This window comes from Gavia stellata, chromosome 3, assembly GCF_030936135.1.
Source record: "Gavia stellata isolate bGavSte3 chromosome 3, bGavSte3.hap2, whole genome shotgun sequence".
Lineage (NCBI taxonomy): Eukaryota > Metazoa > Chordata > Aves > Gaviiformes > Gaviidae > Gavia > Gavia stellata.
The window spans coordinates 104,192,430-104,206,456 of NC_082596.1; the positions used below are offsets into that span (position 1 = coordinate 104,192,430).

The following is a 14,027-nucleotide window of genomic DNA, read 5'->3' on the forward strand; positions in this document are numbered from 1 at the left end:
GCTGAGCTAAAACTCCCTACAGATTTCAGTGGGGAGTTTTGTCTGATAAAGGTGATAAATCTCTGCCCTGAATACTATTTCCTAGCCTTCTAGAGTGTCTCAAATTCATTATTTCCCTCTACCTTCAAAAAACTGGTAAGATGGCACTATATATTTATACATTTATACATCCAGTGCTCGCCACTAAATAAGAGAGACATGCATTTTCTATTGAGAAGTGATCACTGAATGTTTTTTTCTAATTTTCAATATTATTGACACAAAATTCTGCTGTACTTGCTAGCTAAAAGGAAAACTCTTCTTTGAGTGCTACTGGATTTTTTTCCCTTCCTTTTTTTCCTTTCGGGAGGGGGGAATAAAACGCAATTGAAAACAGTCGAATATTATTTAAGACTTCTGCAGCAAGTGCTGAAGCTGTTACACTGTTGGGGTTAAGATCAATAATACATAGCTGTTGCTAGACAATACTAGACTAATCCTTACGGTAAACGCTTCTGTAGAAACTCAGCTATCGCATTGTGTTACAAAAATATCACAGAAGACAACACGATTCACCACAGAAAAAGAGCGGACTGGCCGCAGGTATCCTAAAGCGTACGTTGAAAAACCTAAAGCCTCCCAAAATGAGTACGTGAAAAAGCAGGTTTCCAAACCCCATTTTCAGGGCGGACTTCAGCTTCGCAAAGTGCAAGCACGCAGAGGACAGACCAGCGAGGCGCCCAACGCGCTCGCCTCTCTCCAGAGTCTTTCCCAACTAAGACAACTCAAACAAATCCTTATTTACATTACAGCTTTACATTTTTACAGTCGGGGGGGCCTGATCCTCTGCTCCTCATTCAGAATCGACCGAGTACCCTGGTTGGTAGTACCGACCACGCATGGAAGGACCACAGCTCTCCTGAGGCTTCCACTGAGAAGATTTTCCAGTGCTTGTTGCCTAACCTTGGCAAGCATTGCCTATTATTATTATTATTATTATTATTATTATTATTATTATTATTATTACCACCACTACAACTACTACTTTACTACTACTACTACTACCACACCACCACCACTACAACCACTACTTTACTACTACTACTACCACCACAACCACAACTACTACTTTACTACTACTACCACCACCACCACTACAACTACTACTTTACTACTACTATCAAGGCATGGTTGCAATGAAGAACTGATTCTAAAAGAAGCTGCAAACTGCGCGGCTCCTCTTCCAGGTTTTTATCTATATATCGCTATTCTTTTGTTTAAGGAGAGCTCTCTCTAAAGAAACCTTGCACACAAGGTTTAAGTAATTAGTGCTGGATTCGGGCGATGTAGCCGTTCTAATATGGTTGTCCTCTGATCTAGAATGAGCTGATCAAACACCAGCAAGCTAATTCTTTCAGACACCGTACAGTAATTGCCAAGCCCAAACGTGAACATTTACAATCGAAACGGGTAGTATTTTCCGCACTAGAAGACAGTCTCATGATCTATATATGTCAAAACCAACACGCATCACACGTAAGTTTCCAGCAGAAGCCTGAACTACCGGGAGGTAGCGACGTGGACCTGCTCCGCATCTCCAGGTAATAACCAGCGTACTGACTGATAAACTCAAAGCAGCAGCGGCCTGCATTTGAAATAGAACTTGCGAAAAAGTACAGGCGGAATACAGCAGTGCGGGCATTTCCCAGACGGTCGGTGCTCGGCTCTGTCCTCGATGAAATAAATGGCTAGTTTCGTGCTCCCTCGGGGGGACCAGCCTCGTGCCCACACGAACCGGGGACCTACAGCTCTGGTTTGTATCCCTCCTTCCCTCGGCTCCCAAGCCTGAAAAATAGTGCGAATACTTTTCAAGTGACCAGTCCAAGTACATTCATCTCAGCTCTCTTGAAACATTCAAGGACTGCTTTTAAAAAATATTTGAGAAGAATGCTCGAGAGCCGTTAGGGTTTTTCTTCCCCCACATCAAGTCCAAAGTAGACATACAAAGAACCAAGTAGACATACAAAGAACCTCACCGCAGTATTTTCCATTGAGAATAAATCATTTTGATGTTTCTTATGAAACCAAACAAGTTAAATCCCTCTCACGGCTTCACTTTCTCGGACTGGTAAGCGAGCAGGTGACAGAGGTGGCACCAAAGGAAACGCGGCTTTGCCATAGCTGCCGCTCTGCTCCCTGCACAGCACCCTGAGGCTGCTAAGATGCTGCACAGAACGACGGACTATGGGCTCACTCCAACAGCTCCTACTCAAACGAGTAGCCTTTACTCACATGAGAACCACCACTGAAATTAATGGGATTGAAAGAGTACGAACTGGTCGTGCCAACGGCAGTCTTTGCAGCCCTGCCCCAAAGAAGCACTCTGGGGGGCAAAAAAGCAAGACTGAAAATAGCGACTGATAAATATTTTTTAATATATATGTGTGTGTGTGCATTGGAGAAATGGACATTGCCCCAGTATTTCATAAATGAGGTTTTTAACATCCCTTCCAGTAGTACTTATTAATAGGAAAGCACCAAGGTACCGTATTTATTGGCGCTTTTGAAGCGTAAGTCCTCAGCGACTTCACCAGGGAATAGAGCTTAAAAGCATGTGCCTCCACATGAAAGGGTATTTTTGTGGTTTGTTAAAACTTGATCACTTTATGAATGACAGAAAACAATACCAAAATTTTATCATGACTCCAGATGATTAAAATTTTTGAATGTTAAAATATTAAGATAAAAATTCATTTTTGTTTTCAGTTACAGCATGTACCCATGACGGGAAAACATAGCATTTTTCCATGTTTCCTTATGTTTTATAGCTTGCTCTCATTTTCTGATCTGTTACAAAGTGGTTAGATCCATTAAGTACTGAAGAATTTAATCTTTTCTCTTTTATTTTTCCTGAAGAGAAACAACTGGTTTTATTATTACCATGAGGATGCGGTGCAGTAAAAATTTTCAAGGACTTTGGGGGAATTAATCGAGCGCTTGCTTAAGCTTATAGACATGGGTTGAATTTTGCAGTTCTTAGTTACACAAAAGGTGTTGAATGGGAGTTTTGTCAAGCAGTCGGGATCTCAGCCACTAATAACCTCTCCGTTATTTTCTTTTTCTCATTAGCAGTCTAACAGCTAACAGACTAATCCGAAGCTGCTACGGGATGCAAGATGAATTACGGCACGTAAAGCTTACCCCGGGAAAAGAGGTGAAAAATTGCAGGCAGCATCTCTCAAGCGGTACCCGGGGCGAGCTCCTACGCCTGCACCCACCCGCAGCGCGCTGTCACTTCGCGTCACCGGGGTCTGGCCCCGAAACTAGCCCACAGAAATTCGGGCGAAGGTATTGCGCGCAAGTGGCTTTGGGGTGGCGCTGCCTGAAGCCGCCCAGGTGGGGGTACAGGGGGTGGAGGGTGGGAGGCTTTGCTCTGTCACCCTCACCGAGCGCACCCGGCCCACGCTTCCCAGGCCGGAGCAACGCCCGGCTGCAGGGAGGATGGCCTTGGCCTGCTTTCTCGCCGCCCGAGAGGACGGGAGAGGGCTGAAAGGGTGCCCTGGGTCCGTTGGTCACCGTCGGGAAACGCACAGAGTCGGGGAAAAAATTGCCACGCTTTCCTGCACGCAGGATTTGTGAACCTGGCCTTACCAGGGCTGAGTTTTTAATCGCAGGCGTACGTCCTTCTGCTCTGTGCGAGGGGAAAGCCTCTTGCATGATGTGCAAGGGAAAAATATCACGAGCGGACGCTTCAAAAATGCTGCCGTCTACTTTTGTGAAACAGACTGAAATTAAACATCACATTCCAGGCAGGTTAATTCTGAACACGTATGCTGTTTATTAAATGCCCCCTTCGTTAGGACTAACTGCTTCCAGCCTGGAAAAAGCCCCCACCGCCTCCACCGTGTTTCATCTTTGCTCCAGAATCTTTTCATTCTGCCTCAACTTAAACCACTTCTAGTTCCATACACGTAAATGACCTGAAAAGCACCTTTTCAATTATGTTAAATAAGGACTATTACAATCAAATGTTCTCTGACAATTCAGTATTTTGTTACGTTTTGTTACTCTGTATCACAGAATCCTCAAATTGTGTATTATTCATAAGGCGCTTGGATAAAATCAGGTAAGAGAGTCAACATTTTCTAGGCTTTCATCTGTTTCAAATTGCTGGTACCTTCCTGAGGCATTCAAACAAAAGTGTCTTGTGAAGGAATCTGACAAACGTGTGAGTAAAATATTTGCTGAAGCTTCTTTTTACATTATATGCAATAAGACAAATGAAAGCATTGGGAAGCGTGGTATGAATTACTGTTATTTCTACATTCAGAGCTGCATAATCGAGACTTAATTAATATTTCCTAAATGTAGGGGTTTCTTTCAGGAAGAAAAAACCCACCCCGCTGATCTTTCACTGAGCAGCAGCGTACGAACTGTGAAGAAGTTTCAGAAAACTGCATTTGTTAACATCAGCTAAAGATAAAATGTCTGCTGACTATGAAGACAGATGTATGAAATGCTCTCACGTGCAAATCCAATAATCGTTTCAAAGTGCAGCTCACAGCATTTTTGCCTGTTTAAACAAGCAATATTATAAATAAAACTCTGTGCATGGCGCACCGATACAGGACAATTGTTTACTACTCCTATCATCGGAATACACAAGCTTATTTTTCCCCAGGCACAGTTTAAAAAAAGTAAGAAAATGTATTTAAAAACCCCAGAAATTTGTTTTCAAAATTACATTCATTTGGGGCCAGCAGCCTTGTGACAACGTATTGATCCTCGAGAAGAACAGTATTACTTTTTCCTTAGCTTTATCATCTCTTACAATTGGCGGAGCTTTTCAAGAAAGTTTTCTTAAATTGTTAGAACACGTTTATTTTCTTGCAAATTAATTCTTTTTAACTCTTTATGATAGCTTTGAATCTCATAAAGAAAGATGAATTATCACATACTGAGCCCAAGCTGTGAAACAGGAGGAGACAAATAGAGACCCCCACTGGGTTTAACAATGTAGAAGAAATTCCAGACTCAATAGAAAAATTTTCTGTCCTTTTTCTCAGGCCACAAAAGCTGTTAGTATGGATTTGAACAGCGGAGGGCACTCTTGCTATGCAAAACCCGGCGCTGAACTGTAGCCTAAATCTCAGAATTTGTTAAGTAAGAGCCACCTGTGGCACAGGCACTAACTGTATTCTCTTTAAAAGGTTTGCCCTTTCTAATATGCCCAGCGAAGCGCTTCGTTAGTGCCAACACCGGCGCCTTTCTACGTGCACGCAGGTGTGGAACAGGTAGACGCTTCGCAGATTGTTTGGAATCTTCGCGCGTGGTATCGTCTTCGATAAGACCTGCGCTACATTTCTCAAAACTGGTATCAACAGCTGTTCGGTTGACTGTTGCGGCGCGTGGACCTTAATTTCGCGTTGGGTGGAAGTTGTGCACAAATGTGCGGATGTTTGTAGGAACTAAGTTTATTTGGAATGCAACAAGTTTTATTGGGAATCCTAAAAAAAAAAAAAATAATAAAAATCGAGGTCAATACTTCTAACATAGCTGATATGAAAAAGACATTGAAAAAACAAACCAAAACAAACGAACTAGAAGAAAGGAGCAGAACACTAGATTCCGCATAGCTTTCCTCTTTGGAAAAGTATATAATTAACTACGTCTCGCACTACGTAACTCTAACACCCCGCAGAACGAAGCCAGCCCCTCTCTGACCAACCACGGAAACACCAACAAATCTGTGTTTAGAGTCTCACAGTAAGGGAAGCCAACATGAGGGCCAAATCCTGCCTCTCCTAAGCATCTCAAAACTGAACTTATAAGGGCTCAACGGCACTGCTCCTTTGAGTAAAATTACTCACATGCAGGAGTACTTGACAGAGCAAACCCGGAGTGATTCGATGCCAGTTGTGCGGCTCGGTCATTCTGCTCGTTTACTGTTCCGCGTACTGCAGTATCGCGCATGAGAGAAAAGCACATAAAGATCTAAACAAATCCGTTGGCTTTCATCATTTCCAGCTTTGGGGACATTACTGCATCGAGAAAATCGTAACATAGAATTATCAAATGGCACCGGCAGAAGGGATCTCCTGAAACACTGAACAGCGAGTCGGGTTGGATTAAGTGCAACAGAAATACTTGCGGCACCTGCGGGGTTAATGAAGCAGCTCGAGATGCTGGGCTTCACAAAAGGAAACCTTTTTCCTTCTGTAAGGACTGTAAACACTTGTGCTGAACTAGATGGGCGTTTGATAAGCTGTACAGCTCGTAGCAAACTCCGAGGGATCTCTAGTTAACACTCAAATGCAGTGTTAACACTTAACCCTACAGTGGTAAGCCGCGCTGCCAAGGTCAACTGCACAGATGTACTAATTCTATTATGAGCTTGACATCTAGTGGCCACCCCTGGCAGGGCAAAGCAGGCAAAGGTTAAATCAGCAAGCCTTGTCAAAGCCCTCCTAACTACCCACCCTCAGGGAGAGTCCTGGGGAAGCTTTCTAGCACTCCGCAATCCCACCTTCGCACCCACCCAAGCAGCACCCACCTGCGCCTCCCGCCACCCATGCAGCCGGCCGGCCGCGGGAGGAGGTCAACAGCCTTCCCGAATATTTGCGTCTGCCTCGCTCTCTGGGGCAAAAGCTTGGGGATTTTTTGGTGTTTCTTTTTCAAGCAGTGATAGGCCCCACGTTTTGGGGGTGGTGGGGGGAGACTGGTGAAAGGCGAGGGGGGCCACGCTGGTATTGGAGGTTGGCAACGCGAATTTCAGAAAGGCTCTTTTCAAAGCCTTCGCTTTACCCCCTAATAAACGTTGTTCAAGTGGGCTCACTTTGCGTACCCCAACTACAGCGAGGAAATGCTAAAAAGCCAACTCTTTAGCGCACTATCTTTTCACTTTTCACCTTAGAAGAAACACATTTTTTAAAATCTGGTTCCCCATGGTTTTCTAGCACCCTTTTAAACAATCATTCTTCTGGCTTTCCCAATTTTGAAGGGGTTTTCCTCGATAAGAAGAAACGTACTCCATGTCCAAGAGCACTATAACTGAACCAGCTCCTACAAGTATATTTTGGCCTAAACCCCCTTTTTTCATTCCCTTTTTTTACCTTCGCTACATTCTGTGGGAAATTTTAAGAGGGTGAAGGAAACAGGATTTTGGCCCTTTACATGGAAATGTACAATTCAATAAAAATTCACTGCTGGACCGAGACTTGCTCCTGCTTCCCCTGGAAAAAAGTATAGCAAATCACTCTCATTTTACAAAGGCAGTATTAGGAAAGAAATTATTTTTACGTGCTTTATTTTGGAAAACGGGTCAGTACTTAACTATTTTAATGTCATGCCAGACCTGGGTTATTATCAGCAAAAGTGATTGACTCACGTCCTGACTGATGGAGAGTCAACAGATACGCTTGTCCTGGCTTGGCAGTCAACAAATGAAAGGAAGGAAAGATATCCAGAAAATCTTCCCAGGACTCAAACTATTTTTCAGAAACGGCACTAATACTCGTTATTAATTTATGTTCACTCTTTTTTTTAAATGCCACCCAGTTTTTGAATTGTAGCTTTCCCTCTTTCTTAGGCAAGGAGAAGTCATTTTCGACAGCTAAACGTATGCATATCAACAGCTTAATTACACAGAATTTGAACGACACCTTTCAAAATTTCCTCCCTCCCACTCCGCAAACAGAGCCTTAATGTCTACCTCAGGAGATGGTAAGACTTCCTCAAGATCAGCACCACCAGATAAAATCTGACCCACTTTTGTCTACTTGCATTGTTATACACACCTCAGCAAACTGACTGATTGTTGTAGTTTCCTTATTATTCCAAATATTTTCCTATTGCTAACACAGTTCAAACCAGAATATTTCAAAAATCACACAAATGCAGACGTTACGTGAATATTAGGTCTCTACCGTAACAGCAGAAGTATTTATATGAAGTTTCAATTACCGTTTCTTATCAAAGGGACAATTTATAGCAATACTTATTTGGCCTTTATTTTTCAAAACAAAAAGTCTTCTCTTCCAGTTGCCTCAGAACAAACATTTGCAAAAATCACCAGTTTTACGTTCACCAACAGCTGCTTGTGACTTCTTACGGTTTAAAGGCAGTAGTGGCTAACGGACAGGGAGTAACCCCGATTTTGTACCTAGGAACGTCCCTCCAAAATGGGGGTTCACCCCCTGTCCAGGCAGCTAGAGCCAACCCACCCATGTGAAGCTGGCTGCTCCCTCCCGAAACCGTGTCGCTGCTGTGGCGGAGCGCCTGGGTCTGGGGACACGCTCCGGAAGAATACCTCAAAACCACCCGGCCCAACCCTGCTTCACCAGGATGAAAAAGATCCGTTGGTTTAGACCAGGTCGGATGTATTGAAGAGGGGTGGGGTGGGGGAACAGGTCCAATATTTAAAAAAACGATTGCAAAAGGCGCGTTAGAAAACTGTCATTGCACAGTTCACTACAAGGCATCCCTTCCACCTCAGGCTAAACAAGGATACATCTTTGCCAGAAACTTCGCCTGAAAAAGTCCAAAGCGTCATTTGTCATCGCCCTGACCACAACTTTGCTCGCACACCCTAGGAAACGCTTTTCAGCGTTACAAAAAAAACCCCTTTTATGATCCCTGCTTTAAAAATACAAACGCTCTATCCGTGGTTTAATAGAAAAATTAACAGGAGCTGAAGCATGTGCATTGTATCTCTAATTCCGAGTCATTTGTAATCTGTTGAATTAGGCAAGTGTATTAGAAATGTAATTCCAGCTATTACAATGCTTTACACATTTACTGAGAAACCGAGATTATTGTATTTTACAGGCAGTCATCTGAGTCCTTCTGCTGCTGGTTTTAAATGATTTCCACATCTTCTAATTCAGTAACCTCAAAGTGGTTGTTTTTTTAATAGGTATCTTTTGTTCACTCTTCTACAGTGCAGTTTCAAGCAATCTATCATCACCAGCTGTTTGTTAACACTTCCTTTCAAAATTATTACAAAATGTATTTTTAGCACTTCCGACAAATAATTTCAAACGATTTGGAGTGTCAATCCGTAGTTGGTGACATTGCTAATTATCTTCAGATTTCCGACGGTTTCTCACCGTCGTGACACCGAACGCAGTCGTGTTACACTGTAGCCCAAGCTGGCTAGAAAATTATTTGTTCCGATTCTAAAACTTCTGCGGTAACGTTAGCACGAAAGTTACGGTGAGAGCAGTCAACTTAAAATCCGGCCTAATGTTTATCTGCCGTTCTGCTCCCCAAAGTGCCAGGCTACCAGTGCCCCTTCCCTCCAAGGATCACGGTTGTGGGACATTCCCTTTTAAACGCTTCACTGAATAAAATCTGCTTTCAGGTGGTATCGAACACGGGTTCATTAAATAAATAATAAGCTTCATCTTGCGTTAACACCACCTTCCACCTCGGAAGATCAACGGCCAAATTAGCGACGAGGCCGCCCGTGTCAAATAATACCGCTTAGGCAGTTCGCTTTCTAAAACCGACGAATACTCTTGCGCCGCGCAAACTATTTTGGGCCTGTTGCAAAATACGCTCAGGAACTGTGGCAAGACCTCGATCGCAGCTGCCGACAGAAGCGAAGCGCGCTGACTTGACGAGACGCGGTTTAATTCACGAGAGCCGGAGCGCTCGTGCTATCCGGCCTATAAAATTGCTTTCGGTACGGCCATCGCCAGGCTCCCTGAGAGAAGGTGGAGATGATTTACGTTCGGCTCCTCTCTCCTGCCTGCACCTTGTGCCCGTCTCGCAAATGGAAGCGCAAAGCCAACGGCACTCCTCTAGCCGGCTAAGCGTTACCTCTGGAGGCTCTCGCTCGTATTAATTAAAATATGTTTTAATAAAAGGAAACGCAGCACATTTTGAGAGCAGCCTTCGAAGGCTGGAAAGTATTTACATTGTTGCATTTTAGGGCTGCTGTGAAAGCCGATTTTGTGCTATTCAGGGACCACAATAATAACGCTTTAAAATTCCTCGCTGGGATGCAATGTAGTCCTTTTGATGGAAAGACTGTCTTTCTCATTCGGCAAGAAATAAATCCATTCATTTGATCATGTAGTCATTGAGGGCAATACAAAACAAACCAAGTGTGAGAAATTCTATGTGATGAAGTAAACAAAACAAAACCCCCCAAAAAAGGGGGGAAGAAAAAAAAAAAAAAAACATTTCCATGACAAAAAGATTCTTTGTCCTTAATCTACCCACCATATGCAAGCGTTTCTTTTTAGCATATCTCTTGTTCTCATCTCGGCTGACATGGCTACACAGATAAGATTCACAAAACAAAACCCTAGTTTAACAATTTTTTTCTTTCTTCCCCCCACCCCCCCACCCCCCCCCCAATTTATTAACTCGCCAGGAGTGTCATCATGAAGTCGTGGGGTTTTATTTTTCTCTATCGAAATGGATTCGGAGCCTGTAAAAGTTTATAAGGCTAGTGATAAATTCGCAGACCTAGAACCCACCCCGGCAGAGGCTGGGCTCAACAAATCTCGTTTCCGTGCTAAAATACTCCTTCTCAGCGGCTCGCCTGTCTGAATTTATTTCACCCGAGCGCTTGTTTCCTAAGGAAAAAAAGATGTTGGAAATGCCCTGCCTGGCTCCCGCGCCGGGACCCGAGGCAGCGTCTCCCTTTCTCCTCAGCGCCCGAGCGGGTCTCCCCGGCGCAGGCTGGGACAAGCCTGGGTCTCCCTCCCCGAATTCCCGGGAAGGGGCCGGAGGCTTCCCCGCCTTGCCGGTGGGACCGGTGTTTTTTCACCTGACGGGGTGGGTTCAGGCTGCCTTAAGCTTCAGGGCTGTAAAGTTCAGCTGCAAGAGTCAAAATCCTCCTCAAGCTGCAACTTCGCTGCCTTTCTCTCCTCATGGATGCAACTTAGAAGTGGTAGTTTGGGGGCAGGAGAAGGACTTTTTTTTCTTCTCGGAGGGAGGGGGGGCTGAAACAGGGGAGCGAGGGGCCTACACCGTGAGGAGAAAACGCGGGGGCTCCCACTTGGTTACTTGTGCTTTACGCACAGGGGAGAAGCAAAACTTTGGAGTGGAAGCTCCCACCTCAGCCCAGGAAAAGTGAGGGTGGGCAGCGCATGCCTTCGCGCGCTGCTAAGAAATTAAAATTAAAAAAATAAATAAATACAAGGAAGGGGAGAAAAAAAAAAACCCTGCAGCCCTCTTCTCGAAAAAAATTACAGGGGAGGGGGAATAAGGGCTGATGGCAGCGTTGGGCACCGCTTCCCCCGCGGCCCGGAGGGTGAAGCCGGGGGGGGGGGGGGGGGGCGCTGCCCGCGGGGAGAGCGAGCGGAATGGCGGCGGGCGAGGGGAGGGAGAGCCCTTCCCCGCTGCCGGCAGCCGCCGCGACAGGGGCTGGTGGCGGTGGTGGCACTCCGTGTCACCCACCGCGGGGAATAATTACAGTCGCAGCAGAGCCAGGAGGCGAAGGGGGGAGGGGGGGGGGCGAAAAGCTGCTGCTCAACCTTCTCGAAAATAATGAAATCAACTCCGCCGCCCCCCCCCCCCCCCCACCCCGCGCACCGGGCGGCCCTGCGCGCTCTGAGCGGGGTCCCCCCGCTCCCCCGGCGGCTGTCGGGGCAAACTGGGGGGGGGGGGGTGGAGGGGGGGGGCAGCCGGGGCAGCCCAAAGGCCAAGCGGGCTGCCCAGAAACGCGCCGCCCCTCGCAGCCTGCGCCGGGCGGCCGGAGGCGGGGGGGAGCCCCCGGCACCGGCCGCCGTGGGGCTGCCCCCGGGCCCGGCAACCCCCGGCCCGCGGGCCCCCCCACCCGCCCCGCAGCCCCTGGCAGGGGACCCCGGCCCCGGCCGTCCCAACTTTCTTGCCGGCGGGGCGAGGGGAGCCCGCCCCGAGCCTCCACCGGGTGGTGTGGGGGGGAAAGGGGTACCCAAAAAAGCAGAGAGAGGGAGCGCAGCGGAGAGGAGGAGGAGGAGGAGGAGGAGGCGGCAGGCGCGGCTCCGGGGTGCCCGCTCCTGCAGCTGCCCGGGCCCGGGTGACCGGGAGGGAGGGCCGAGCCCCACCGCCGAGCCCCGCCGCGATAAAAGCGCTCGGGAGGCCGGGAGGGAGCTGCGGGGAGGGATGGTTGGCCGGGGGGTGGGCTGCGGAAACTTGGCTAAACTGCTAACTTCTCAGCCTCTCCGCCTCTTCCCCCAGCTGCTCTAATTCCCATTCTCCCGCTGCAGAGTAATTGCGCTCCCGTGTTCACCATCACCATAAATCCACCTATCTCCGTCCGAAAGACGCTCACAAAAGGCGAGAGAGAAGGAGAAAGAGGCGCCGGGAGCCCTTACCGTGCTCAGAAACTACCTCCGCTTGCAGCTCTTCGTCCGATTTGAGATGCTGGGGTTTCGCTTGCTTTCGCCGAGACATGCTGCTAACTGAGCCGTCTTGACTCTGCTTTTTGCAGAGGCATCAGCGACGTGGAGGTGGAAAGGGGGGGGGGGGCAGGAATTGGGAAGGAGGGAAGGGGGGTGGGGGCTGGAAATAACTGTTCGCAAATAAAAGTCGAGTTGCGAAACAAACCGCCCAAAAAAACAAGAGGAAAAAAAAAGGGAGGAAAAAAAAAAAAAAAAGCGGCGCTAACCGGCCAGCCGAACCGGGAACGAGCGGGTGAGCGAGCGGGGATCAGCCGGGCAGGGTGTGCGCGGTGCGGCGGGGTGTGCGCGGCGGCGGCGGGCTGGGGCGGCTGCGCGGAGCGCGCATGGGGCTCCGTAATTACGATTGTGAATAATGCATGGCGATTAATGGTGCTGGGGGCGAGCGCGGATTGGCGCGGCTCCAGCGGGGCTCAGGCTGCATATGTAAATGAAGGACGGGGCTCCGCAATTAGCCGCTTCGCTCCGCCGAGTGATGCGTCTCCCCGGCACCGGCAGCGCCGCCCGCGAGAGGCACCGACGGCGGCGGCGGCGGCGAGACGGGCAGGCGGCGCGCAGGAGGGCTCTGTGTTGCACACACTTTGCACAACATATGTGCGAGGTTCACTTGTTGGGGGAGGTCACGCTCTTCGCGCTTCTGTCTGTCTTTCTCTCCCCCCCCCCCCGGCTCTCGGTGTCTTTTGCTCGGCTGGCTTCTGCTCTCCTCGCTTTCTTTTCTGGCTTTTTTTTTTTTTTTCCCTCCTTTCTTTCTTCACATCACTCTGCGTCCTCTTCTCCCTCAGCCTCTCTTTCCCCAGAAGTCGATCTGCACGACAGCTGATCTCTGCGTGCGTGTGAGTAATTTCTTCCCGGGAGGAAAAGAAACTTTTTGCCGAATGCTTTTTCTTTCCCCCTTTTCGGTGTGCGCCTGTGCCTCTCCGCTCTTCTTTCCCCTTGATCTTCACATGCTTGCCTTTAGCTCTTCCTCCGCCCCGTCCCCTTCTCCGGCGCTCTCCCTCTGTCCCCCCTTCCCGGCTGACTTTTGTTCCCTCCTCTCTGCAAACCCACGCACACGCCGAGGACCTCGGGCAGTTTTCTCTTTCACCTCTCCTTCCTTCTCCTTTGTCTCGCAGCTCCTTTCTCCCAGCAGAGACTCCCCGGTGCCGGTGGCGGTCACTTCCTGTTGTCCATTGGTAGGAAGTTTGGGGTTGGGTTGGTTGTTTTTTTTTTTTTTTTTTTCCTCTCCTCCTTTCTCCCTCTCTCTCAGGTTGTAGTGACTTTTTGTGCCACTCCCCCCCCGCCCCACCCCGGCTCAGCCGTGGGTCCCGTCAGCTCGTGACAGCCGGTCTCGCGTGTGCGCCGATGAGCAAGTCCTCGCTCTGCAGCATCGATCCTCTCCCAGATTTGAGGGGTGGGGGGTGGCTGTCGTCGCAGGGGTGCTCCCCCCCCTCCCCTGCCTTCCCTCGCTTCGCGGCGGCGCCGGCAGCCCCTCCGCGCCCGGCGGTTCCCCCGCTCGCTGCCTCCGCTCCGCGCCGAGGAGCGCTGCGCGCACCGCGGCCGCTGCTGATTTCGGGCAGATAAACTTTCAAGTTCGGGAGCGGTGCGGGGTCGGACGGCGGCGGCTCCTCCTACTCTCCTCCTCCTCCTCCGCCTCCCGTGCCGCGCCGCCGGGGC

At 48.6% G+C, this 14,027-nt stretch overlaps 1 protein-coding gene across 1 annotated transcript in view; it reads right to left on the reverse strand.

Moving 5' to 3' along the window:
* Window positions 1-12,369, reverse strand: part of SALL3 (spalt like transcription factor 3) — a 19,596-nt gene extending 7,227 nt beyond the window's left edge. The window contains 3 exon segments of the mRNA XM_059815501.1: window positions 281-320; window positions 323-339; window positions 12,291-12,369. Of these exon segments, the coding sequence (XP_059671484.1) occupies window positions 281-320; window positions 323-339; window positions 12,291-12,369 (136 nt within the window).
* Window positions 12,370-14,027: the final 1,658 nt, after the last annotated feature.